Source organism: Netta rufina (genome assembly GCF_964035555.1).
Source record: "Netta rufina genome assembly, chromosome: 20".
Lineage (NCBI taxonomy): Eukaryota > Metazoa > Chordata > Aves > Anseriformes > Anatidae > Netta > Netta rufina.
In genome coordinates, this window is record NC_140144.1 from 7,151,278 (window position 1) to 7,174,787 (window position 23,510).

At 57.6% G+C, this 23,510-nt stretch overlaps 1 protein-coding gene across 1 annotated transcript; it reads left to right on the forward strand.

Moving 5' to 3' along the window:
* Nucleotides 1–713: 713 nt before the first annotated feature.
* SARDH (sarcosine dehydrogenase) lies at nucleotides 714–20,564 on the forward strand (the record flags this gene model as incomplete). Its single annotated transcript, XM_084298846.1, has 20 exons — nucleotides 714–1,029; nucleotides 1,645–1,823; nucleotides 2,214–2,393; nucleotides 2,946–3,069; nucleotides 3,184–3,284; nucleotides 4,074–4,178; nucleotides 4,816–4,945; nucleotides 6,487–6,573; nucleotides 6,663–6,753; nucleotides 9,033–9,174; nucleotides 10,255–10,338; nucleotides 10,459–10,572; nucleotides 11,179–11,317; nucleotides 11,708–11,821; nucleotides 13,158–13,305; nucleotides 13,529–13,622; nucleotides 17,416–17,578; nucleotides 17,845–18,013; nucleotides 18,422–18,557; nucleotides 20,439–20,564. The coding sequence occupies 20 exons, from the start codon at nucleotides 714–716 to the stop codon at nucleotides 20,562–20,564; spliced, it is 2,742 nt and encodes a 913-aa protein (XP_084154972.1).
* Nucleotides 20,565–23,510: the final 2,946 nt, after the last annotated feature.

Here is a 23,510-nt window from a genome sequence, read left to right on the forward strand (position 1 = left end):
CGCCGGTGAGTGGAGCCGGCGAGCAGTGGGGAACCCAGCGTGGGTTTCCTCCCCGCAAGGAACTCCTGCGGGATATCCCGGGTGGGATTTCCCAGATTTGTAGGGCTGTGGGGTGGCAGCGAGCAGGATCCTGCAGGAGCGAGGTCTGTAAAAGCCTCCAGCTGCAGCTGGTGTAGGGAGAGCGGTGCCACCCCATTACAGCCTGCTGTTTGTGGGGCCGCAGCTGCTCCAAAGCCAGAGCAAACCCCGAGCCACGTCCCCAGATCCCAGGCACGGGGCTGGAGGACTTTATCTGTCCCCGTCCCCGCCAGCAGCCATTGCACTGCCCTCTTCTGATACAGAGCAACCCCTGCTCCTTTGTGGTGCCTCCTGAATACACAAACAGACATTATAAAGGGGGTGGCTTCTGTGGGCTGGGAACAGGCGCAGGAGCTGCCGTGACCTGTGCGTTTCCAAGCTCCTTTTTTTTTTTTTTTTAAGCTGGGCCCCACTGCAGGGTGCCTGGAAGCCTCCCCGGCTCCCTTTGGGGTGCGATTCCTGCAGGTGTGGGTCCACAGAGCCTGGCTTAAAGCCTTGCCCCAGGTCCCCCCCGAGGTGCCGCTCAACCCATTGCACGGCACCACGATGCCACCACGGGTGCCACCAGCGGTGACCCTCTGGCATGGCCCCCCCTGCCCACCCTGGCGAGGCGTTTGGGGGCTCCGCAGGTCGACATGTCCTACATCAGCTGCGCCTTGCGGGCGGCCGCCCCCCGCCGCCTGCCAGCCCCCTGGAGAAGCCCCCGGCCCTTCAGCAACGCCGCGGGGCCCCCGGCGGAGAAGAACGTCCCCTACCAGAAGACCCTGAAGGAGGAAGGCACCAAGATTACGGGGCCCAGCCGGCCCCTACCGCCCTCGGCAGAGGTGGTGGTGGTCGGGGGGGGCAGCCTGGGCTGCCAGACCACCTACCACCTGGCCAAGCTGGGGGTCACCAGCGTGGTCCTGCTGGAGAGGGACCGCCTGACGTCGGGCACCACCTGGCACACGGCTGGTGAGCTATTGGGATCGGGACCGGGGTGTGGGGGGGGGTTACACAGGACCCCACTGCTGGGGACGGGTGGATGGAGCCCACCCACGGCACGGGTAGGTTCTGGGTGTGCCGGGAGGGTTGGCTTTAATTGTGGAGAATTTCAGGGTTCTGCTTTTCCATTTGGCACAACTTTCCATTAGGAAAACACACCCCATTTTTTCTTTCTATATATATTTTAATAGGATCAGAGAATAACTAAACAGTTTATTTCCCCTCTTACTTATTTCCACTCTTAAATTATTATTTTTAATCCAATTTCTTTGGCAGTGAGAGGGGAACTAGGCGAGTTTAATTCAACGCGCATTTTGGGGTTTTGTGTCTTTTTGGGGTAGTCCCCACCAGAAACCCTGTTCTCCCATTCATTTAAAAATCAAAAAAAAATCAAAACCAATAATTTGTAGAGCTCCGAGGTAGCCACGAGATGGAGCAAGTGCCACAGCGGGGTGACACCCACCGAGCGGGATAGTGGTGCCAGGAGGCCCCCAGAACTCCTCTCCCTGGGGTTTTGGGGTGATGGGGGGGGTCGGGAGGGGATGCAGAGCCTCCTGCCCCACTGCCGGGCTGTCCCCCACCCAGGTTTGCTGTGGCAGCTTCGTCCCAGCGACGTGGAGGTGGAGCTGCTGGCGCACACGCGGGACGTGGTCAGCCGGGAGCTGCCGGCGGAGACGGGGCTGCACACGGGCTGGGTGCAGAACGGGGGGCTCTTCATCGCCTCCAACAAGCAGCGCCTCGACGAGTACAAGAGGCTCATGTCGGTAGGGAACGGCCCCCCCGGCGTCACCCCCCCAGGACATGGTGGCCTCCTGGTTTCCATCAGGCTGATAAAATCAGGCAAAATGCTGGCCAAGCAGGCAGGATGGAATCCAGCTGGCAATTTTCGCCCTTTCAGATAGCGGTAGCATTATTTTGGGGGTTGCACAGGCAGCTCGAATAGGAATATGGGGTTGTATGGCCCTAAAAAGCTGTGCAGACCTTCCCACTGCCCTGGCTGGAGGGCTTGCCTTGGGGCAGCGATGCACCTGGGCCACGCAGCATTTGGGGAGCTAAACATGTCCCGGTGGGTTCTCCAACTCCCTCAGAAGCATGGGATGAGCCAAGGCTCTCGTTCCCTGCTTCTTTTCCCAATTTTCTTGTCTGGCTAGCAGCTGGGGAAGGTGTACGGCGTGGAGTCCTACGTCCTGTCCCCAGCGCAGACCAAGGAGCTGTACCCACTGATGAATGTCACCGACCTGTACGGCACGCTCTACGTCCCCAAGGACGGCACCATGGATCCCGCCGGCACCTGCTCCACTCTTGCCAGAGCAGCAGCTGCCAGAGGTGCTACGGTAATTCCTAATTAGCAATTACTAATTAATGCCTGTTGACCCTGGGAGGAGTTTTCAGCCTCTGCCTTCCCCAGCTCCTCCTTCCGCAGGGAGCAGAATTGCTCCTGCAGGGTCAGGGCTTTGTCCTGCAAAAATGCTGTGCTCTTTGATGGCTTTTGGGGTCACAGAGACAAATCTGGCAGGGACCATAAGCCCAGGGAAAATCCAGGATGAAGAGAAGACCTTTAGGAGTGAGATGAGGCAGAGCCCAAGGCAGGTTCCTGGGTTTTAGGGTCAGGTAACACAATCCACCCATCGAGGTGAGGATTGCTGGCTCATCCTAGGGCAAGGCACGTCAATAATGAGTGTCCCCTGCAGCTGTGGGTGCTCAGAGGTGTGGTTTTAGGGTGGAATTGAGAGTAACGCTGTTTTCAGTAGTAAGAGTAATAACTGGAAAGGAAGATGGCCAGGGCCAGAGCCCTGCCCAGCCTCACCTTTCCTGCTTTTGGGGCTGGATGTCGGGCAAGCTGGGACATCCCGGCCATGACCCCGCTTCTCCTCCCTCTCCCCCAGATCATAGAGAACTGCCCCGTGACTGGCATCCAGGTCAGAGCCGACGATTTTGGGGTGAAGCGGGTGCACGCGGTGGAGACGGCCCACGGGACCATCCAGACCCCCTGCGTGGTCAACTGCGCAGGTACGGGGCGGCCAGCGGAGCCGCTCTGCCTTGTGCCACAGGGGCTGGGGTGTCGGGGGGCTGCTCCGTCCCCTGTCCCCCTGCCACCCCCCGACAGGCTCTGTGTCCCCACAGGGGTGTGGGCGCGTGCCCTGGGCCAGCTGGCGGGCGTCCACGTGCCGCTGGTGGCGATGCATCACGCCTACGTGGTGACCGAGCGCATCGAGGGCATTCAGGTGGGTCGCGAGGTGGGACAGCCCCCCCCAGAGACCTGCAGAACCCCCCCCCCCCACCCTTCCCATCCCCCTGCACAAACCTGGGCCAGGCTCTGCAGGCACCCTGCGGCTCCTCCTGGTAGCCGACTGCCTGATCAGAGCCAGATTTAATATTTAACCGTGTTATGACTCGCAGATAATTTTATTATTATTATTTTTCTCGGTAGAGTTGTTGGAGGGTCTCTGGTGTGTTTGGTGTCTGAAAGCAGCATTCGTGAGGATGCCAAACAGTCTCTGAACCAGCCCTGGTCCCCCCCAGGCAGAGCTGTAGCTCTCCAGGCGTTCCCAAACCAGCTGCAGAAATCTGTTCTCGCCTTCTGGCTGCAGAGAACCGCTCGGAGTTCTCCTGGGCACCGTTCAGGTGCCAAGGCTCGGAGAGTAACACCTGCCTGAGTTTCCATCCCACTGACACAGGCTGTGCCTGAGCCGGCAGTCCCCGAGGCCCCATTTTAAGAAGGGACGATTCCAGGGATTGTGGTTCTGCCCCAGTAACTCCTCTGGGCCGTGCAAGCACGGCGAGGAAGAGGATTTGGGGAGGAAAGGCTGCAGCGTGCAACCCTCGGGGCCTCCTCTTCCATCCCCCTCACTTCAATCCCCAGCTGGGCTGGGGACATGGAGGGTGATGAAGGCTGGATGCAGGCCGGGTGCCTGCTCACCCTGCTTGACTTTTCCCATGGAAATGGGGCCACGTGTGGGGCCTGGGGGTCCTCTCATCCCCCCCTGACCCCTCTGCCCCCCTCCCCGCTGCAGAACATGCCGAACGTGCGCGACCACGATGCCTCGGTGTACCTCCGTCTCCAAGGCGATGCTCTCTCCGTGGGCGGCTATGAGTCAAACCCCATCTTCTGGGAGGAGGTGAGCACTCCCCGGGGGGGGGGACAGGAGGCTTTACAAGGAACCCACGGCCTCAGGATGGGTGCAGAAAGGAGCTCCCCGTGTCCCCGCTCACGTAAAGCCCATCCTGCGGGCACCGACCTCGCGGCTGGTGGGGAGAGCAGGGCTGAGCATCCCCTGCGCCCACCCTGCTGGAGGCATGAGGCACACGGGTGTGAGAGGAGATGAGGAGGGTGAATAGGGCTGGGGGGACTTTGGAGGCCACCTTGCCACCCCTGGCCTGCCGCAGGGTCCCTTTAGCCAGGTGCCTTAATTCAGGCTCTGTCCCAGCCCTTTGGCTGCATTATTTTTTGGTTTTCTGGGGCAGCGAGGCTTTGTCTTTCCATCCCGGGGAGGAGGAACTCTGCCAGGGGACACAGAAGGAGGTGAAGATTCCTGTTCCTGTGGTCCCCAAGAGGCTTGCCCACCACACGCAGGGGACACAAAGAGCTGCAGAGAGCCTGGGTGGGAGCTCTTGCTGGTTTTGAACCTCTGTGCTTGCCTGGGCTGCTCATAAAACCCCAAGAGATCTGAGTCCGCGGCCTCAGAGGCTGCCAGAGCTGAGAGTGCCACCAGCTGTGCTCTGTTTTGTGTCCTGACTCCCATTTCCCACCTTCAGGTATCCGAGAAATTTGCTTTTGGCCTCTTTGACCTGGACTGGGATGTTTTCACGCAGCACATCGAGGGTGCCATCAACAGAGTGCCGGTGCTGGAGAAAACGGGCATCAAATCCACCGTCTGCGGGCCAGGTAACGCGGCGGTGGCAGCATCGTGGCAGCCGTGCGCCTCCACAAGTATCTTGTGGGACATCCGTGGCTGCCTCGCGGCTGGTTTGGGGCTGCACCCCCAGCACCTGGGGGCTTGGCAGGATCAGGGCCTGACCCAGGAGTGGGCTTGGGCACTGCAGGAGTTGGTGCAGGCTGGAAATGAAGGAGCAGAGAAAGCTCCTGTGCTTGGGCTGCAATGGTGGCGCCTTCCTAAGGGTGGCACCCCAGGCTAGCTGCAGGAAGAGGAGAGAGACACGTTTTCTCAGGCAGTGTCTGCTGCTCTTCTGGGATTTATATGATTGTTTCAACCTTGGGATTCCAGGTTTCTGGGGTGCTGCCCTTAGGTTTGCACCCAATACAAGATGCAGAGTTTAAGGCAGCAGCACTGCTGTCCTGCAGCCCCGGCGGTGATGCTGCCGTTGAACCCAGGCCCTGTACGGTTGGTTTGGCCGTGAAATCCTCCACATGCTGGAAAAAAAAATCTCTTTTTGCTGAAGCACTTAGAGGGAAACCCTGGAGGCCCTTGGGGATGGAGCTGGGCTGTGCACAGAGGGAAAGTAGGGCATGTTGCTGGCCCCGCAGCGGGTAAAACATGGCTTGTAAAGCTGGGGGCCATGGCCCTGGGCGCTGATGTTTGATTGAACTGCGGTGTAAGAGGAGCTGGTGGCCTCCAGCGGGGAGCTGACAGCTTATAGATGTACGGCTGGTGTTTGTAGCGCAGGGGGGTAACCTCCAAAGGGTCAGCGCTCCTCCTCTGCTGGATTTAGCCGAGCTGCTGCTCTGCTCGCGGCAGCTGAGTCAGGCTGGACTGAAGCAAATAACAAACACTTGTTCTTTCTGCTCTGCTGTAAGTATTTCACCAACAGAGCAGCTCTCCCTGCTCGGAAACCCATCCTTCGTAGGGGGAGCTGCCTGCTGCTGAGGCCAGGGGTTGGGGGGACCAAGCCGGGCACAGGTGCAGTGCCTCTCCTCGCTTTTTGCATGGTTGGACAAATCACCTCAACACGGGGAGCACTGCACGTCTCCATCAGGGTGTTTTTTGCACTCCCTAGTGTGGGATTTGCACCAGGTTGGGGTTGTACAGGGAGTGAGGGCTCCCCCTAAGCTGGTGTCAGCACAGGAGCCTTGGGCAGCATCAGTGGCAGCCCCTTAGCTGAGCCAAGCAGCTTAAACTCATGAATTTTCCCAGCAGAAATCAATGAAGGTGAAAAATAGCAATGGCAATGAAATACGGCCTGGCTGCTGGGGATGTGATGGGCAGGATGGGATGGTGGGGGCTCTTTGCAGAGTGCAAGGCTGCGAAGGATCTGCCTTGTGCCACCAGCCTCTGCTGCTGGCAGTGCTGTGCGTGTGCGTACATGTACACGTGTGCAAGCTTCTGGAGGAAATACACGGATATATCCATATATATACGCTCTGGGAGCAGGAGCAGGATGAGGCCAGCCCATGATCCCTGCTCCTGAAGCAGGCGGTGTGTCCCAGGATGCCTGCCCTGGCTGATACTCCCCGTCTCTGCCCCCCAGAGTCGTTCACAGCTGACCACAAACCGCTCATGGGGGAAGCTCCAGAAGTCCGCGGCTTCTTCCTTGGCTGTGGCTTCAACAGCGCTGGTAAGGGACGGCGAGAAATACCTCCTCGTGCACCCCAGCGTGGGGCACTTGGCCTCGTGGCTTCATTTGGGTCCTTGCCTCTCCCGCAGGGATGATGCTGGGAGGCGGCTGCGGGAGGGAGCTGGCTCACTGGATCGTCCACGGGCGGCCGGAGAAGGACATGTACGGCTACGACATCAGGCAAGGCTCCTCTGGCACCCATCACCTCTGGGGATGAGGTCCTGGGGATGGGTTTCGAGCACCCCACGGGTGCTGGCATCAGGACCTGGTGTCCGGCGGTGTCCATGCCACAGTCCCTGTCCCCCCGAGAAGCCAGAATCAATTCCACCCCATGGCTTTAATGAATTTACACCTGGGGTTTATCTCATTTGCCTCATTCCGCTTCTACGCAAACAGCTTCCAGCAGACGCGAGGAGATTGCAGTGATGAGAAAGGACAGGGTAATTGCGTTTGGGTTGTGTTGTTGTTCAATTAGTGCTGTGCCTAATCCTCTAAGTTAATCATCGGGGGTAATGTTTTCAGCTGGAGATAGATTACCTTCCCTTCTCCGCAGCACGACGTGGGCCGCGAGGTTTCGGCGGTGCAGATGTTGGCTCCGTAATTGCTTTTGACTTGCTCGATTGTGTTTGATTGGGTTTGGGCTTTCTTATAGGGCTGCTAGCGACAGCAACAAGCTTGCTGGGGACAAAGCTGTTAAAATCCCATTGTTTTGATGGCAATGCTGGTAAACCACGCACAGAATCAGCCTGGGAAGGGAGGAGGTCGGTGCTGCTGCTGCAGCGAAGAGAGAAACAAGCGGGTGGACAGGGACAGCTGTAGGGTCAGGAGCATGGGTTGGGGCAAGGCTTTTACACACCCGTGCCACGCTGGCTCCAGACATTGCAGATTTTGCTTTGCATTAACATACCAGGTTGCAAAGCAGGCAGCAGCCCTGTGGCCCCGCTGTACCTGCCATGGGGACAGGGACATGCAGCAGGAGCTGCTCTGCCCACTGCTGTCCCCTGGGGCACCATGGCCACGCACATCATTGGGGTTTTGTCCTCTCAGTGTCTCGCCTTTTCTGGAGTTGTCAAGCTGATGTCAGTCCCCCTTTTTTCCTTATTTATTTTTAAATTTTTATTTTGGTGATGATTACTGAGCTCCTCTTTAAATAACTCCTTTTTCTGCACATTTAAATATTTATCCTCTCAAAACGCTCGTTTGTAAATATTTCATCTGGCAGCTGCTGCTCCTCTCGCTGCTGTCAAAATGCAGCGTGCTGGTGATGGGGCCGGGGCTGGCGGGTGCCCGGGGTGCCGGTGACATGCTAAGTGTCACCTGCCACATGTCCACTGACACTTGCCAGGGCAAGCTGTCCCCACGGAGCTGACTCGTGGCTTGCCCACGGCTGCTTTTGGGGCACACTGCTTGCGTTTTTGGAGCTCCCAGGTCTTACGTGAGGAATGACCCGAAAGTACGACCTGTGAGCAGTGCTGGTCCCTGCTGCCCCTTCACCCTAGGAAGCCCCAGCCTGGGTGAAAATTTGGGAAACAGCCACCAGCACTGAGCTCAGCTGGGGGCTGGGAAAATCTCCTTTTGGGTGCCTGGAGAAGGGGAAGGTGGGAGGAGGGAAAGGGGCACCAGAGCCTGCAGCGCTCTGCCCTGCCATCCCCCTGCTGCCCGCCTCCACGCTGCACGCACCAAGTGGGGAAGAAACCTGAAAATGACATTTTAAAAGGCCCTATAAATCACGTTTTGTCTTGCCTTTTGCTTGCTGCCTGGCTGCCTTTCTGCAGACGGAGGGGCTCTGGGTAATTTGGGCACCAGTCCCCTGCCAGAGCTGGGGCAGGAGAGGTGGCACCAGCTGAGCGGTGCCGGTGCCAGAGTTAGGGGGCTCTGGTAACAGCCCCCCAGCACATGCTGAACCAGCACATTCCTTCAAGGAGCTTTTCTGCTTGAAAAAGGAAAATATGTCAAACAAATTTAAAATGCTTTGGGTTTTATTTATATTTCAGTCTGGGGAGAACTGGATGAAAAATGTGAGGAATGTTCACGGCTCGCTCCCTTTCGGGGCTGCATTTAAAACTGGGCTCTGCAAGAGACGCTCTCTGAGGCTGGCCCAACGCTGAAACAGAGCAGAATTAACATAAATTTTCCTATTTTTTTCTTGTTTTCCCCCGGCAGGACTGTATCCAGCTCTGGTAAATCCATCTGGACCAGGGCTGTGGGTTGCACTGAGTGGGCAGAGCCACAGGGATGAGCTAGAGCGGTTTGATGGGCAAAAGATGCGATTTTTGGTTTCTTTGCTCTCCTACCCATAAAAAGGGAGCGGGGATCCCAAATTTACACCACAATAGCTGCAGCCACCTCCTCTGGCCAGGGAGGCCATGCCCAGGAGGGCACCAGGGATCCTAGCAAGCCAATGTGCTTGTCCTGATGTGCTTGTCCTGATGGCCACCCTGTCTTGCTGTGCCCTCCAGGCGGTTTCACCAGTCCCTCACTGACAACAACCGCTGGATCCGGGAGCGGAGCCACGAGTCCTACGCCAAGAACTACTCCGTTGTCTTCCCCCACGACGAGCCGCTGGCGGGGCGCAACATGAGGAAGGACCCCCTGCACGAGGTGAGGAGACCCCAGGGACCCTCCAGGCAGCCCGTGCTTCTGCCAAAAAATAAGATAAATAAATAAATAGATGCATTGAAGCATTGGGAAGGCATGGCCTTAGCCACATCGCTCTCCAAAACAGCGTGCTGTGGAGATGCTTTAAGAGCTTGGTGAGGGTCACCGGGCAAGGGGCAAGTGGAGAGCAGAGCTCAGAGCCCCCCAGTGCTCCCGGGGTGGCCCCGTCCTGCCAGGGTGCAGCCTCTTTTTCTGAGCCCCTTATCCCTGGGAGAGGATTCACCTCACAGCATCCCTCTCCCAATGGCGAGCAGAGGCTCGAGCAGAACAACAGACATTCCTCCCTACCGGCCCCCGATGTTTGGTTGACAGCTCGGTTGTTTTCTGTCACCGAGGATGCAATTTATTTTTTAATAGCATGTCTAATAGGCGATGCCCATTTGACTGACAGCCTGGTATTTGTACATGCAGCTCCAGAACATGTGCTGTGTTTTATAAATAGACACTGAATCACTTCTGAAATGTTCAACAAAATCTATTCTTTTCCGAACGGAGGCACCCAACAAAAATATCTTAATGGATCCCTAATTAATTGCGTGCAGAGAGGTTTTCCTGAGAGTACAGAGGAGGAACAAGAAGGTTGCCATATGAATCTTGGATGTTATTTGTATAATTACTCTTGAAAGCACTGGGGAGAAGCGTGCTGTGTGGATTTAGCATCCCTTGGCCAGCGGTTCGTGTGCCACCGTGCAGACTTTGGAGCAGGGCACGGCTGGGCTGCGGGGCTCCTGGCTGTGGGATGCTCTTGAGACAAATACCCTTGTTGGGTGGGCACAAAGATCAGCCAGTCTGTAGGCAGACAAGTGGTTCTGCTCTTCTAAAAGACAACCCATGGAGCTGATTTTGGCTGCTGGTGACCCTTCTTTCCATTTGGCTGCTGACAGCCAGAGCCAAAGGTTTATGAGTCGGGTTTTGAGCATCCATTGGAGGTGGAAAACCTCGGCACCGCCGGCTGAAGCAGGAGGGCTTGGTGAAAAGGGCAGCTTTTAACCTTTCCTTCCCATTTCTCTTTGTCTCAAGTAGGAGCTGCTGCAGCAGGGCTGTGTTTTCCAGGAGAGGCACGGCTGGGAGCGGCCAGGCTGGTTCAGCCCCAAGGGAGCAGCTCCGGTAAGCATGGTGCCCAACGTGTGCTGCCCCAAAAGCGGGTGTATTTCCCCCGAATGGGGGGCAGCCCTCAGCTTTGAGGGGGTCTTTCCAGTGCCCTCTGTCCTCCTGCTTCTCCCCCAGGTCCTGGATTATGACTATTACGGTGCCTACAGCCAGGAGCGCCACAAGGACTACGCCTACAACCAGCTGCTGGCAGATGAGTACACCTTTGACTTCCCCCCCCATCACGACACTGTGAGTGTAGGGGGGGTTTTGGGGGCTGTTTCTGGAGCTGAGGGTGTTGGAGGCACCAGAGCCCCTGCAACACTGCAGCCCTGCAAAGAGCTGGTGAGGCTCAGAGGGCAGGAAGGCATGGGCTTGCCTAAAACTGGGCAAAATTTCCCCAAAGAAATGAAGTGAAATGTGTGCCCTGTGCTTGGAAACCTCGGCACAGAGGCCCTGTGAATTTTGTTGCTGCTTTCCCAAAGGAAGGAGTTGAAACCAACTCAGGGAAGCTCGGATCCATCTGCAGTGTAGGCCCCCAAACCCAGATAAACAGCACACGCTGTGGGGCGAGGGAGCCTGCTGGGAAATGGGGGAAGGAATACCCAACTTGATAAAATCTGACTTATTATTGATAGCTCTCGCTGTGGTACTGACATAACGGATGGGACTGGGCATACGGGGGAGCCTGCCAGACATGCTACATCCAACACCTGACTTTTTCAGGGCTGTTTTGAAGGCACCAGGCGCGTGCCCGGGTGCTGTGTCTCCTTATGTAAACGGCTTTCACACATCTCTCCCTTTGCAGAGTGAGAGGAGCACACCACGGCTCCAGCACTGTGTTTGCTTTAATTTTAGATCAAGAACGAATGCTTAACGTGCCGGAACGCCCTGGCTCTCTTTGACATGTCTTATTTCGGGAAGTTCTACCTGGTCGGCCCTGAAGCAACAAAAGCAGCCAACTGGCTGTTCACCGCCGATGTGAGCAAAGCGCCAGGTAAAGGCTCGGCCTCCGCCAGTGGGCCGCCGGGCCTCCACTGCTGCCTCCACTGGGAAGTGCCACCTTGAACCAAAACACACAGCGAGGACCCAAAACGGCTTTTATTTTCCATGCTGCTTTAGCAGAGGGCATGGGAGTGGTGTGGGAGCGAGCGCTCTGCCCGGCCTCCCCGCAGGCCGGATCCTGCTCCTATTAGTGCTGTGGGAAGCGTGCTCTGAGCCAGGAACCGATACAAAACCTAAGCAAAAAAAAGCATTGCTCCTGTCTCTGGTGCTGGGCACGCAGTGCAGGGCACGGCACACCAAGGCAGTGATGTTTTATATAATAATTAGGACACGTTTTGGCGGGGAGGGCTGGTGGGCAACGGCGCCGTCTCCCCTCCCGCAGGCTCCACCGTGTACACCTGCATGCTGAACAAGCGCGGCGGCGTGGAGAGCGACCTGACCGTCAGCAGGATCAACCCCGGGGAGCCGGGCTCCCCCCTGGCCCCCGCCTTCCAAGGTACGCAGCAGTGCAGAACTGGGGGTCTCTGCTTTCATACGAGGGTCACAGGGCTTCATTGAGCCCCCCAGAATAAGCTAAAATGCAGTTAAACAGCTAAGCATCGCGGGGAAGAGCACCACAGATGTTAGGATCCATGCCTGCAACCCTCATTGTGCCCACAAACCAGGCACGTGGCAGCAGCCCCCTGGGATGTGCTCGGCTCCCAGCATTCGGGGGACAGGGGGACAGGGTGACAGGTTCAGTTCAGGGTCCACCAGCAGCTCCTCCATCCCTGCCATGCTCAGGACCACGCGTGGCCGCAGGCAGCGGGGTGATTGCATTTCCCTAATGGCACCACCTGGCTCTTCCACCTCCACCCCTGGCTGCCCGTAACCCAATTATCCCCTTTGTGCCGGGGGCCTGCACTGCTCCTCGGTCTTATTGGGTTTCTCCAGCCCTGGCTGGCTGCTCTGACCTCTCCCAAAGCCCTTATCAGCTGCCATAAAGAGGAATTGAAAGGAAGCAGAGCAGCCAGCCCGGGGGGCAGAAATGACATTAGGGAGCAGCAGGGGAGGAGGGCGCCGAGCTGGGCTCCGGCAGCGCTGCCAACGCTGTGCTAGATGCTGCTGTAGTGGGTACCTGGTCCCATTGCACCCTCATCCCATTGGGGATGGTGCCAGCGAGCCCTTCCCACCCCACAGCCCATCCCACATCCCTCTCATCCAGGGCACCTGCAGGTGATGGGAAGCGGATGGCGGAGCTGCCGGGTTTGATGGGTGCCAGAGGAGTTTAATAGAAGCGAGTCTATTTTTCCAATTACAGTAGGTGGCTGCACTTATTAGCGTTATGACAGGTTATCAGAGAGCAATTTCGTCGTGGCGGGGAAGGAAGAGGGGCGATCGATCATGCGATAATCGGCTCCCAAACTGCATCCCTGGGAAGCTGTCGCCCAGGATTAGCAGCGAGATGAAATTCCTGCTCACGTTCACACAGATGCCTCCCTGCCTGTCCACCCTAAACCTGGGCCCCGGTGAGGTTGCAGTGGGGGGGGTTTGATTTCACATTCTGGAGACCCTTACTCTTTCTTCTTTCAGGTTTTAAAGGTCATTCAGTTTTCCCTTCGCTAGCTGAGCCCCACAAGCAAAATCAGCACGAAGGGCCCCTTGTCCCATTGTCCCAGCATCATTTAACCTCCCCTTTTGTTGAGGTCCCCCCAGGCTGTGCAAGCTAGAGACACCCCCAGCTGCATCTCAGCATCCAGAGACAAAAATCAGCCCCAAGCTGAGCTGAGCATCACCCCAACCCAACGCCCCTGAGCCTAAAATGATGCTGGGGGGGTTGGGATTTCTTCCAGGGGACGGCTACTACCTGGCCATCGGTGGGGCGGTGGCGCAGCACAACTGGTCCCACATCACGGCGGTGCTGCAGGACATGAAGCTCCAGTGCCAGCTCATCGACTGCTCGGAGGAGCTGGGCATGATGAGCCTGCAGGGCCCGCTCAGGTGAGTGGGGGGAGCACCGTGACCCCCAGCAGGCACCCTGACACCCAGCCCCACGTCCCCTGCTCCTCACCCCGCTCCCTCAGTGGGATTCCCCACATTAGGTCCCGTTTGGAGGGAGAGGGATGGCCAGCCGGGATGGGACAGCAAGGTTGGGTGATGGCCATCAACAGTGGGTTAGCAAGATACCTCCTTTCACCACGGCACCTTTGCTGTTCCCCTGCAGCCGTGCTGTCCTGCAAGAAGTGCTTGACACCGACCTGAGCAACGAGGCTTTCCCCTTCTCCACCCACAAACTCGTGAGGGCCGCAGGGTGCACGGTAGGATGGGGCTGGCACGCGAGCTCCCGCGGCTTGTCAAGGCTGGGAGTTTGCAATGGGCTGCTGGGGAGTTTGGTTGTTTTGTTTTCTGCTTGGTTGGTTGTTTTTTTTTGTTGGAAAAGAGCAAAAAGGACAATGGGAGCGGGGTGTTTTCCTCCCCACTTGCCTGCTCTTCCAGCTGGGGGTGCCTGGGCGCTCTCTGGGCACGGCCACTGGTTTGCAGCAGCGGTGGAGGAACAAGAGAATCCTCCCTCAGATTAGGACGAGCACTGGTGATAGGTTTATCTGACACTCCGGATCCCTTCCTTTTCCTCCTACCCCTAAAAAAATATATATAAAAAGATGGCGGGGGGGGGGAGCGATTTAATGCGAGATGTGTCACGGCTCCCTGGAAGGGCTCAGCAGCCTGATGCCTCGCTGCATTTGATCACAGGCACAGTCTGACAACCTTAAGCTTTCCGTTCCAGTGCAGATCATCCTGCGTTTGCCGAGACTTCGGAGCTCACGTCAGCGGTTATGCAAGCGCAGAGATGGCCAAAACCTGGGGCTCAGCCCCACGGGGCCAGCGCCAGGGGACGGGAAGCGCCTTGGGGTGCCGGTGGCAGTCAGCCCTGCTGCGTGCCCCGAGGGAGCTGTGTTGCAGAGGATTTTCTAAATTCAAAGGGCTTATCACTGCTGTCTGACACACGGAAAAGCTGATACATGTTCAGATGTTCGTTTTGCCCAAGACCGTTGCTCAGCAAGACGGTGAGAGAAGCAGGATGTCAGTTTTGTGTTTGTCTGCTTGATGACCTACGCAGTCAATTCGAGCTAAGCCCTTGTGAGTAGAAATCTTGGTTAAGAATGCCCTCTGAGCTTTAGAAACTGATTATATAAAGTAGCAGGATGGTATCAGTTCTCCAAATAGCCAGAATTGGCTTAACAGTGAGTGTAGCATTAAAAAAAAAAAAAAAAGTTCATTGTGCTTTTTGACAGCATTGCAGGGAATAACACAATTTTTGGACTCACTAAAATTCTTCCCAGATTTAGGGACTCGAGAAAATAACAGCCGGGCACCTGGTATAGCATCAGAAAAGAAGTGAGAAAATTGTCTGGATGTGTTCTTAGCCTTAAATAATTAAAGGCAAAATTAACTGTCCCCTGCCCAGGCTGGCGGCCCTGAGCATCCTCCTGGAGGTGCGGCGGTGAGAGCAGGCAGTGGGAGGCAGGCCTGGTATATCGGTGAAATTGGGTTAAGCCGCACGCGGACACTTTTCATTCAGAATTAAAGTGGCTTTAATTCGAATGCAGCTGGCTGCTGAAGGGATTGCTGCAAAATCAAATTAAGGCTACTTGAGCTGTGAGGGAGAGCCTAGCCGGGGCTTAGGGCACTTTAACTAAGGCACAGGTTTTGCCTAATTCAGATGAATCCTCCAAAATGTCACCATGCAGGGGCCAAAATCCCTTTTTGTATCCAGCATACGGGAGGGGATGGTGGCACAGGGGACCCGAAGGCCAGCCCTTGCTGCAGGCTGTCCCCCTTGCCACACGTCGCTGTCACCGCTGAGGAGCTGCAATCCTCCCCGCATCCTCCCCGTCATGTCTGTGGCAGGCCGATAACATCTTGTAATAATCCACTTAGCCCTCTGAAAGGTGTATGAACGCTCCTGTCTGCAGGAGCGTGATGGGTTTATTTGCATTTCCCTTCAAGTTTGCAAGAAAATAATCCAGTCCTGCTAGGTAGAAACGGCTGGTAGGAATCACAGGGCTCCTTTTGAGTGCAAATGCCCTGATTTTATGAAAAAAAGTAAAAGGGATAAAAAGAATAGAAAAGAAAAAGCTTTCCTGCCCTCCCAGGCAGAGCCAGCACCTGAACTGCAGGCATCTGAGCAGAGACAGAAAGGAAAGGAAAGTGAATTTTCAGGCTTGTGAAATGGGTAATATTATACTGGCACAGAATTAAAGGAGAAAACAGAATGTTTTCTATGCTTCGCAGGGCTGCAAAGTGTAGGATTTTTGTTGTAGTTGGTTTTTTAAAGTTATGTGGGGAAAAAAAAAAAAAAGTGAGCTCTTTTCATACGGCTGTACTGAAGTGCTCGGTAGTGCTGATGTCGGAGCAGTCACCCCGTAAGCCTGAAGGCAATCCAGGTCAGCGTGCAGAGGATTCAGCTCATATGGGGGTGTTGCTGTAGCTGTAAGGTCACCGTGCATCCTTTGGGGGGGCACCTTTGGGCCCTCGAAGTCGCCACGAGCAGGGACAGGCGGAGGGAGGCTCCTGGGGGCGGCGAGCTGGAGCCCACCCCGATGTTATCGCCTTGCAGTGAGGTTAAACCAAACCCGGCATCTTTAAAAAGCGATCGCTGAGGTTTTTGTGCATTAACTCAGTAGTTGAACAAAATCAGCTGGAGTGAAAGGAGAATTCCCGCGGAGCTAATGAGTCTGGAAATTACCGATTGGTTTGCGAATTTATATATAGCGTCTCTCATTGTATTTAACAGCAGCGAAAGGACCCCGCTTGAATTTCCCTGCTGGATTGCGGGGTAAAGCTCAGGTTTTCATTTTCTAGAATACTTAAATGCTTTTGAATTGCTGCTCAAAGGCCCCGAAATTGATGCTATTTCATAGCTCCGTTTGAAACCTACCAGGAACGCCTGCTCCCAGGAGACGTTGGCGGAAACCCGCGGGAGAAGCAGAGCCCGGCCCTCGCCTCCCCACCCCGGGCTGTGCCAACCGAGCAGCGGGCACCCAGATTTCCCCTTAGGGCTGGAGAGTTCTCTGCTTCCACCCCGTCAAAAAAAAAGCCATGAATCCAAAGTGATGAACCAGAGGGAAATAGAGCTGAGCCTCCAGGGGTGTCTCCAGGGAATGTCCCCAAGCCTGGGGAGCATTGGGAGTGCAGAGGAGCTTGATGGGGCTATGGGATGGCACGATGCAGGATCTCTGCCTGCCTGGGAGAGAGGTGGGGATATCAGCAGGGCCAGGACATCACGGTGCTGTCCCAGGCTCTTCTGTGGTTCCTGTCCCTGGGGAGCACAGGCAGGGAGGGAGGGAGAGCTCCGAGGAGCACCAAGCTGTGCTCGTCTCCTCATCCCTCTTTGGGGTTTGGTGCATTCAGTGTCTGGCTAATTGGGCTGCCAAGGGTACTGCTCTGGGGCACCGTGTCTGCAGGGGCAACCTGAGCAGCCCCATGGGGTGAACAGGGCGCAGATGGGGACTCTGGGTTCAGCCTCTGGGTGACAGCGTGAGGCTGCTGGGTGCCTGGAGTGGGACACATCCCTGGGGGACAACAGCCCCGAAGTCCCGCTGGGGATAGGTCTCCCTGCCAACAGGCAATACAGCAGATTTGGGGAGATGCAGCATAAGTGGTGCCCGCGGGCTTCCCTCCGGTGTAGCTGGATCAGCAGAGGGAGACAAAGGCCTGGCTGGTGTGGGGAGCATCGCTGCTGACCGCAGCCTGACCACAGGGACAGCTGGCTGCAGGGTGCAGCACCACAACCCCTGTGTCCCCCAGGGACCCCAGTGACTGCACCAAGCAGGGGGGCACTGAGGGAGACTCGATCTCTGGGCTCACTTGCCTCTTAGCTGTGGTTTTGAGCTGCGCAGCTTTGCTTGTCCAGTGATGAAAAAGTCACTCTGAACGTGGCACAAAGAGCAAAGAAAAGCCTTGCACGAAATCAGGATGAGTGCAACGCTGCCGGCCAAGCTGGCTTTCACCCTGGTGGGTGGCGAGGCTGGCTGGGGAGCTCCAGCAGCCCCTGCCAGGCTGCTCAGCCCTGCTCCATCCCTAGGGATTTGGGGGTTTTGTGCTTTTCAGGTCCGTGCCATGAGGCTGTCGTTCGTCGGCGAGATGGGCTGGGAGCTGCACGTGCCCCGGGCCGACTGCGTCAGGGTGTACCGGGCGGTGATGCAGGAGGGCGCCCGGCACGGCATCGCCAACGCCGGCTACAGAGCCATCGACAGCCTCAGCATCGAGAAAGGTTTGGAGCTTTCCCGGCAGCTTTCCCTTTCCTCCTGCTCTGCTTCTGGCTCGGTGACCCAGGCAAATGGGGTTTGCCCAGCTTTGGGGTGCAGCTGGCCCCATGCTGCTGAGAATTCCCCACCTGTGGGCTCCTCTCGAGGGTGCTTTGCCCAAGGCCAAGTGACCCAAGGGGTGGCAAACAGGCAGGGCTGGTGTCTTGGTCTCCCAAATTGCTCACCCCAGGCTTGCTGACAAGGCAGGGAGACCCACGCTTGGTTTTGGCAGGGTACAGACACTGGCACGCAGACCTGCGCCCCGACGACACCCCGCTAGAAGCAGGCTTGGCTTTCACCTGCAAGCTCAAGTCCGGCATCCCCTTCCTGGGCCGGGAGGCTGTGGAAGCCCAAAAATCCTCGGGCATCTTCCGCCGCCTCGTCTGCTTCACCACCGACGAGTGAGTACGGCTGCTCGGGGCAGCTCCTCACTGCTCAGCACCACACGTGGCAGGATGAGCACCCGCAGCGCTCCCCATCCAGCCCCCGCACCCCGTGAGCGCACACGGAGCTCGGCTGCCAGCTCGCTCGGCTGTTTTCCGTGCTCTAATTACATCTCTAATTTAAATCCCACCACGTATTCCCCGCTCAGTAGTTAATGGAAGCTGGGAGCGCTGCGACAGGGAGGGGGGAGGCTTTGCAATTCGGGCTGGAGGGGCCTTGGTGAAGGAATGGGGGGGCTGTGGGGCAGCAGCCCCTGTGCCAGGGGGGATCCCCAGCTCACGGGCTTCTCCTCCAGCCCTTTCCCCCTGGCCTGTGGGCTCCCAACCGGGATTTTTCCCAACGTTTTCTCTGCTCTGGCCCCGCAGGAAGGTGCCGATGTTTGGCCTGGAGGCCATCTGGAGGGACGGCCAGGTGGTCGGCCACATCCGCCGGGCAGACTTTGGGTTCGCCATCGACAAAACCATCGCCTACGGCTACATCCGCGACCCCGCGGGGGGACCCGTGAGTACGGGCGGCGGCGCCGCCTGCCCCTGCACCCCAGGCTTGGCAGGGGAAGCGCGGAGCTTCTGCTCGAAGCCATATGCACGAGCACATTGCCATCAGATGGGGTGCGAGACGGGGCACCCCCCGTGCCCCCCCCCAAAGCGACAGCAGCGTGAGACGCGGGGGCGAGCGATGCCACGGCTCGGGGCGGCGATGTCCTCGCCAGTGACATCCCGGCTGCCACCCCGCCTGGCCCCCGCGTGCTCTCAGATGCTAATTGCAAGCGAGTGTTTAATTGCAGCGGTGAATTAAGTTATTTTACGGGGATCGACTGCCCAGTAGGAGTGCAGCGGGCTCTCAATTAACCCCGCGAGACTCCTGGGGTGTAAATGAGGTGCCCTCATTAAGCGGCGTGCTGCGGACAGAGGTTGGGGAGCCTGCGTGGGGACAGAGGGCTCAGGGTGACGTCCCCGGGGGCTGTCCCTGTTGCAGCACATATGTTTGTGCTTTAATCCTCTGGCTTGCTTTGATTTTTAATCCTGTGTCAGCGCAAAGCTCCCGAGTCAAGCAGTGTGGGGTTGGAGGGGTATCTGAAGCCCCCCCGGGGGGACCCTTCCTCATCTCCCTGCTTCAGCACAAGTCAGGGACAGGGACAGGGACATGCACTGAGGGGAACGCAGGACTCGGGGCTGCTCAAATCCTTATGGGGAGCTGTGCAGGAGTGCTTCAGTGAGCATTTAGAGGGGTGAGGCTGTCCCTGTGGGGAAGGCAGGTGCCCTCTAAGGCTGGGAGGTGGCAGCAGGCTCCAGCTGGGTGCTGCAGCGGGGTCTGCGGCCGGTGCCCCCCTCCCACCACAGCGAATGCTTTCCCCTACATCCGGCTTTCTCCTTTCCTTTCTTTTCCCACTCTCTCCCTGCCACATCTCGCTCTCCCGGCCGCCCCCGCCTGCCCCAGGCAGCGTGACGGAGGCGGCGGGATGGAGGTGGCACGGGGACGGTCCCCTCCTGCCTGCGGAGAGGCAGCAGAGCGCTGCTGAGTGCATCCCACTGGGCACGTTGAGTGCTTCTCCCTGCTCGGGCACTTGCCATGGGGAAACCTCTGCCGGCAGTAGGGCCAGCAGTGGGGCCGGCAGCTCTCGGTGCCACGGGGAGCAGCTCTGCATGCAGGGGGCTGCGCTGCGGGGCCCCAGCCCTGGCAGCTGCGTTGTGCCCGCAGGAAGCAGCGCTCATTAAGCAGATGTTAACGTGCAGCCTTAATCTCTCCGCTCCCTGCGATAACTCCCGCTTGATTTACGCCGTGACGGCAGGCGCTGGCAGTGCGGGAGGGGAGCGGGAGCTGCACCAGGACCCTGCCCTCAATTGGGGTGTCTCGGGCACCGGCACTGCCTGGTGCTGCAGGAGGGACACCTCGGGCTTGTCACGGCAGCAGGGACACCTCAGGGTTGTCACAGCAGCAGGGACATCCTGGCTGCCACCACGGTCTCCTCCTGCAGCCAGTGCCCAGCTGGGGGACAGCGGGGACCGACCCCACTGGGGTGTGCCATCCCCCTGCCACCCACCCCGTGATGAACTCGAGCTCCTAAGTGCGCTCTGCATTGGATGCTGGTGAAAAAAAATCCACAGAAAAAAAAAAAAAGAAGGACAGAAAAACTGAATTGTTTTTATTTATTTATTTTTTAGCTCAGTGCTTTTAAAAATCTGTTTTCCTGCTCTCTGTGCACCCTCCTGGGAAGGCAGAGCTGGGTTTTCTGCAGAAAGCACAGCTGAAGAGCGGGGGGGGAGCGTCCCCCAGCGCAGGGAGAGCCCAGTAGTGGGGTCAGGGGGGTGGCAGGGGGGGTCTGCTGTCCCCCAGCACCTCACAGTGCGTAACGGGGGGGTTTGGTGTGGCTCTGCCCTGCAGGTCTCGCTGGATTTTGTGAAGAGTGGCAGCTACCAGCTGGAGAGGATGGGGGTGAGCTACCCGGCCCGAGCACACACCAAGTCCCCGTTTGACCCGGAGAACAAGCGAGTGAAGGGAATTTACTGAAGGACACCGGGATGGGGATGTGGAAGGAGAGAGCCCTTTGGAGCTACCGACCAAATCCCCAGACCCGGCTGCCCCAGCAGAGAGAGCTGGGCAAAAACCTGCAGTGAACTCATCGAGCAAATTTGGTCCAGGTTAAAGGGGAAGGAATGGAAGAGATTCCAAAGAGCCCAACAGTTTTGTTCCCAGGTTTCCTAAATGAAGCAATACCACTAGAGCAATAGTTCTTTCCCGTGGGTTAATTGACCTGAAAACAGTGTTGTGCTTGACTGCAAATGAAACGGTTTCAATTTTTGACTTTGCTGGAAACCCTTTCCCCCAAAATGTAGTTTCATGCTGCACGGAAATGAATTTTTTAAACTCTCTCTCTGCCGTTAATATGACTGTCGCCTCCAAATTTGATGTTCCTCTGTGTCCTTGCTGCTCCTGTCCCCGCTCTGACAATTGTCACCGCGTCGTGGCTGTGCCCTGGGGACCCTCTGCTGGGGGCGCAGCAGGGCATGGGGCTGGCTCTGCCCCTTGGGCTCTCGCATGGTTTTTTGGGGGCATTTCCCGGCAAGTCACAGCCGTGGTGCTGGAAATTGGCTGTGGGGTGAGTCAGGGGGTTGGGATCAGCAGCACGGGACAGGCAGGAATCCCTCAGCATCTCCCCTGGGATGGAGCGGGGGACACAGGGGCCATTTCCCAGGTTTACACTGGGGATCCCACTGCAGGATTCCTCTGCATCATCAAATCATGAAATCCACAGGGATTTTAAGCACCGACATCCACCGGTTGGTAATTGCCACCTAAGTCCTGTTAAAAGCAAAGCCTGGGGAGCCTAACCTCGGGTTTTGTTTGTGGTGCTGGAGGGCCATTTTGGGGCATGTGGCAGGAGGCTGGGAGGGCTGACATTCCCCAGACCCAGGCAGTGACTTTTCCTTTTGCTGCAACGCCAGAGCAAAGGCAAGTTTCATTTTTTTTTTTTGCTGTGGATCCTGGAATGGGAGAGCACTTGGTGCCCTGGGGAGCGCTGCCAGCCTGTGCCAGCACTCTGCTTTGGAAATGAGGAAAGCACAACAGGGCTCTGCAGCCCCTTAGCACTGAGCTGCAGGCAGATTCTCATCTCCTGCCCCCAGGGAATAAAAGAAAACCCCAAAGGCGATTGCTGTTTGGGTCTGGGTCCCTTGCTGTGTGTGTGTGTGTGTGTATATACGTGCATCCTCTGAGCCTGGAGGAGAAGGAATTTGAGACATGCTTTGGCCTGTGTGGCTTTTGCCCGTGTCCCCTCTGGGCTGTTCCTCTCGGTGCCGTGCCACGCGCTGGCCGTGCAGGGCTCTGGCACCAGGGCTGCTCTGCCGTCCCCTCTGCTCTGCTGCCATCGTCCCAAGGTCACCTTGGAGGTGGCTCCGGCAGCTCCCAGCTGCCAGGGGGACTCGTGTGGCCTCCAAGCTGCGTGCTGCCAGCTCTAGCAGCACAGAGCTGGCTTTGGAGGTGTCTGGAAACCCCCCTGGCTGTCCTCATGGGGAGCAGGAGGGGACAGGTCCACGGTCCCTTTGGTGGCCCCGTGGCTGAGCCCTGCACGTGGAGCCCCCCATGGCTGCGGAGCTCCCTCCCCATCTCCCCCCGGCCTCTTTTAATCACAAACGAGCGCAGGCAGCGAGGGACTGGGGCTCCATCCTCCTCAGCACAGGGAGGGCCTCGTCTCCAGCGCAGCTTTCGCCCGCCTGAAGAAATAATCACACGGCATCTTTTCATTTCGTTCCCTCCGACTGGGTTCGCTTGTTTTCTGTTCTCTTGAGAGCCGATTTCGGTTCCTTCGCCTGGCGCAACAAGCGCCACGGGCGAGAGTTTGAACTCCCAAACGCTTTGGTTTCACTAGAAACATTAAAAAAAAACAAACTGGGGTGAGTTTGTCTCTCAACGGGAGGCGACTGCGCTCCCTGGTGCTCTCAAGCTGGAAGGCAGAGGGGGGGTGGCCGCGCTCCTGGCCGTCTGTCCTAATAAATGAGGTTCGTGCTGGCTGCGTGGGGATGCCTCCCCCTGTGCCAGGATTAACCACATGTCTACCGGGGGAATAGAGCCTTATCTTCCTGCAAGAGCCCACAGCTTTCACCCTATAAGCTGTGTAGGGTTGTATTCTCCGTGGAGAACATGCCCGAAATGACAGGAGACCACTGGCACCGGGGAGCAGGGGCAGGCAGGGCAGCTCCAGCCTTTGTCTGGGATGCACCGAGCGAGTCAGGTCCCTGCAAGGGGAGCCTGTGGATGTGACAGAGGGCATGGGCAGGGGCTGGCTGGGATGGACGGGCTCTCCTGCACACCCTGGGCTCTTCCTCTGGTCCAAGCAAGTGTTCTCCCTTCACAGCTCGACAGCAGAAAGCATCCTTTTTCCTTTTTATTTCACACCTAGGTAATGAACGGAGTCGTTTTTCCTGCCAAAGGTTTGTCTTTCCCCCGTTTCCCTCCCCCCCCATCCCTCTCCCTGTCGAAACCCCATCACACAAGTGTCGTTTGCTCCCATCCATTGGCATCTGGTGGCGTCAAGGCGAATAATCCTCGGCGCTGGAGGGGCTGCGGCGGGCGGCATCCTTCCCCCCCTTCCCTCCGTCCCCCCTGGGGGTGTCAGTGTGGGAGAGCCCCCGCAGAGCCACCCCGAATGAGACGGGCCCGCAGGGCTCCAGGAAGGCTCGTGTGCTGCTCCCACGCTGCTCTGTGCTCCGTGCCTCAGTTTCCCTGCGGGGAAGCAAGGCTTCTCCCCCCCCACCCCCCCACCTTCTCCCCGGGGCTGCGCTGGGTTTGGCACAGTAGCAAACCTCCCGGTTATTATTCTGGGGGCGGAAAGCAGCATTACTCAGAGCCGGGCTTGCTAATAACGCACTAAATATAGCGCTTTCCATCCCCGGAGTACTTTCTGAACCGCTAAGGATGAGCCCTAAACCCCCCTGGGTAGAGGCAGGGATGGGGGGA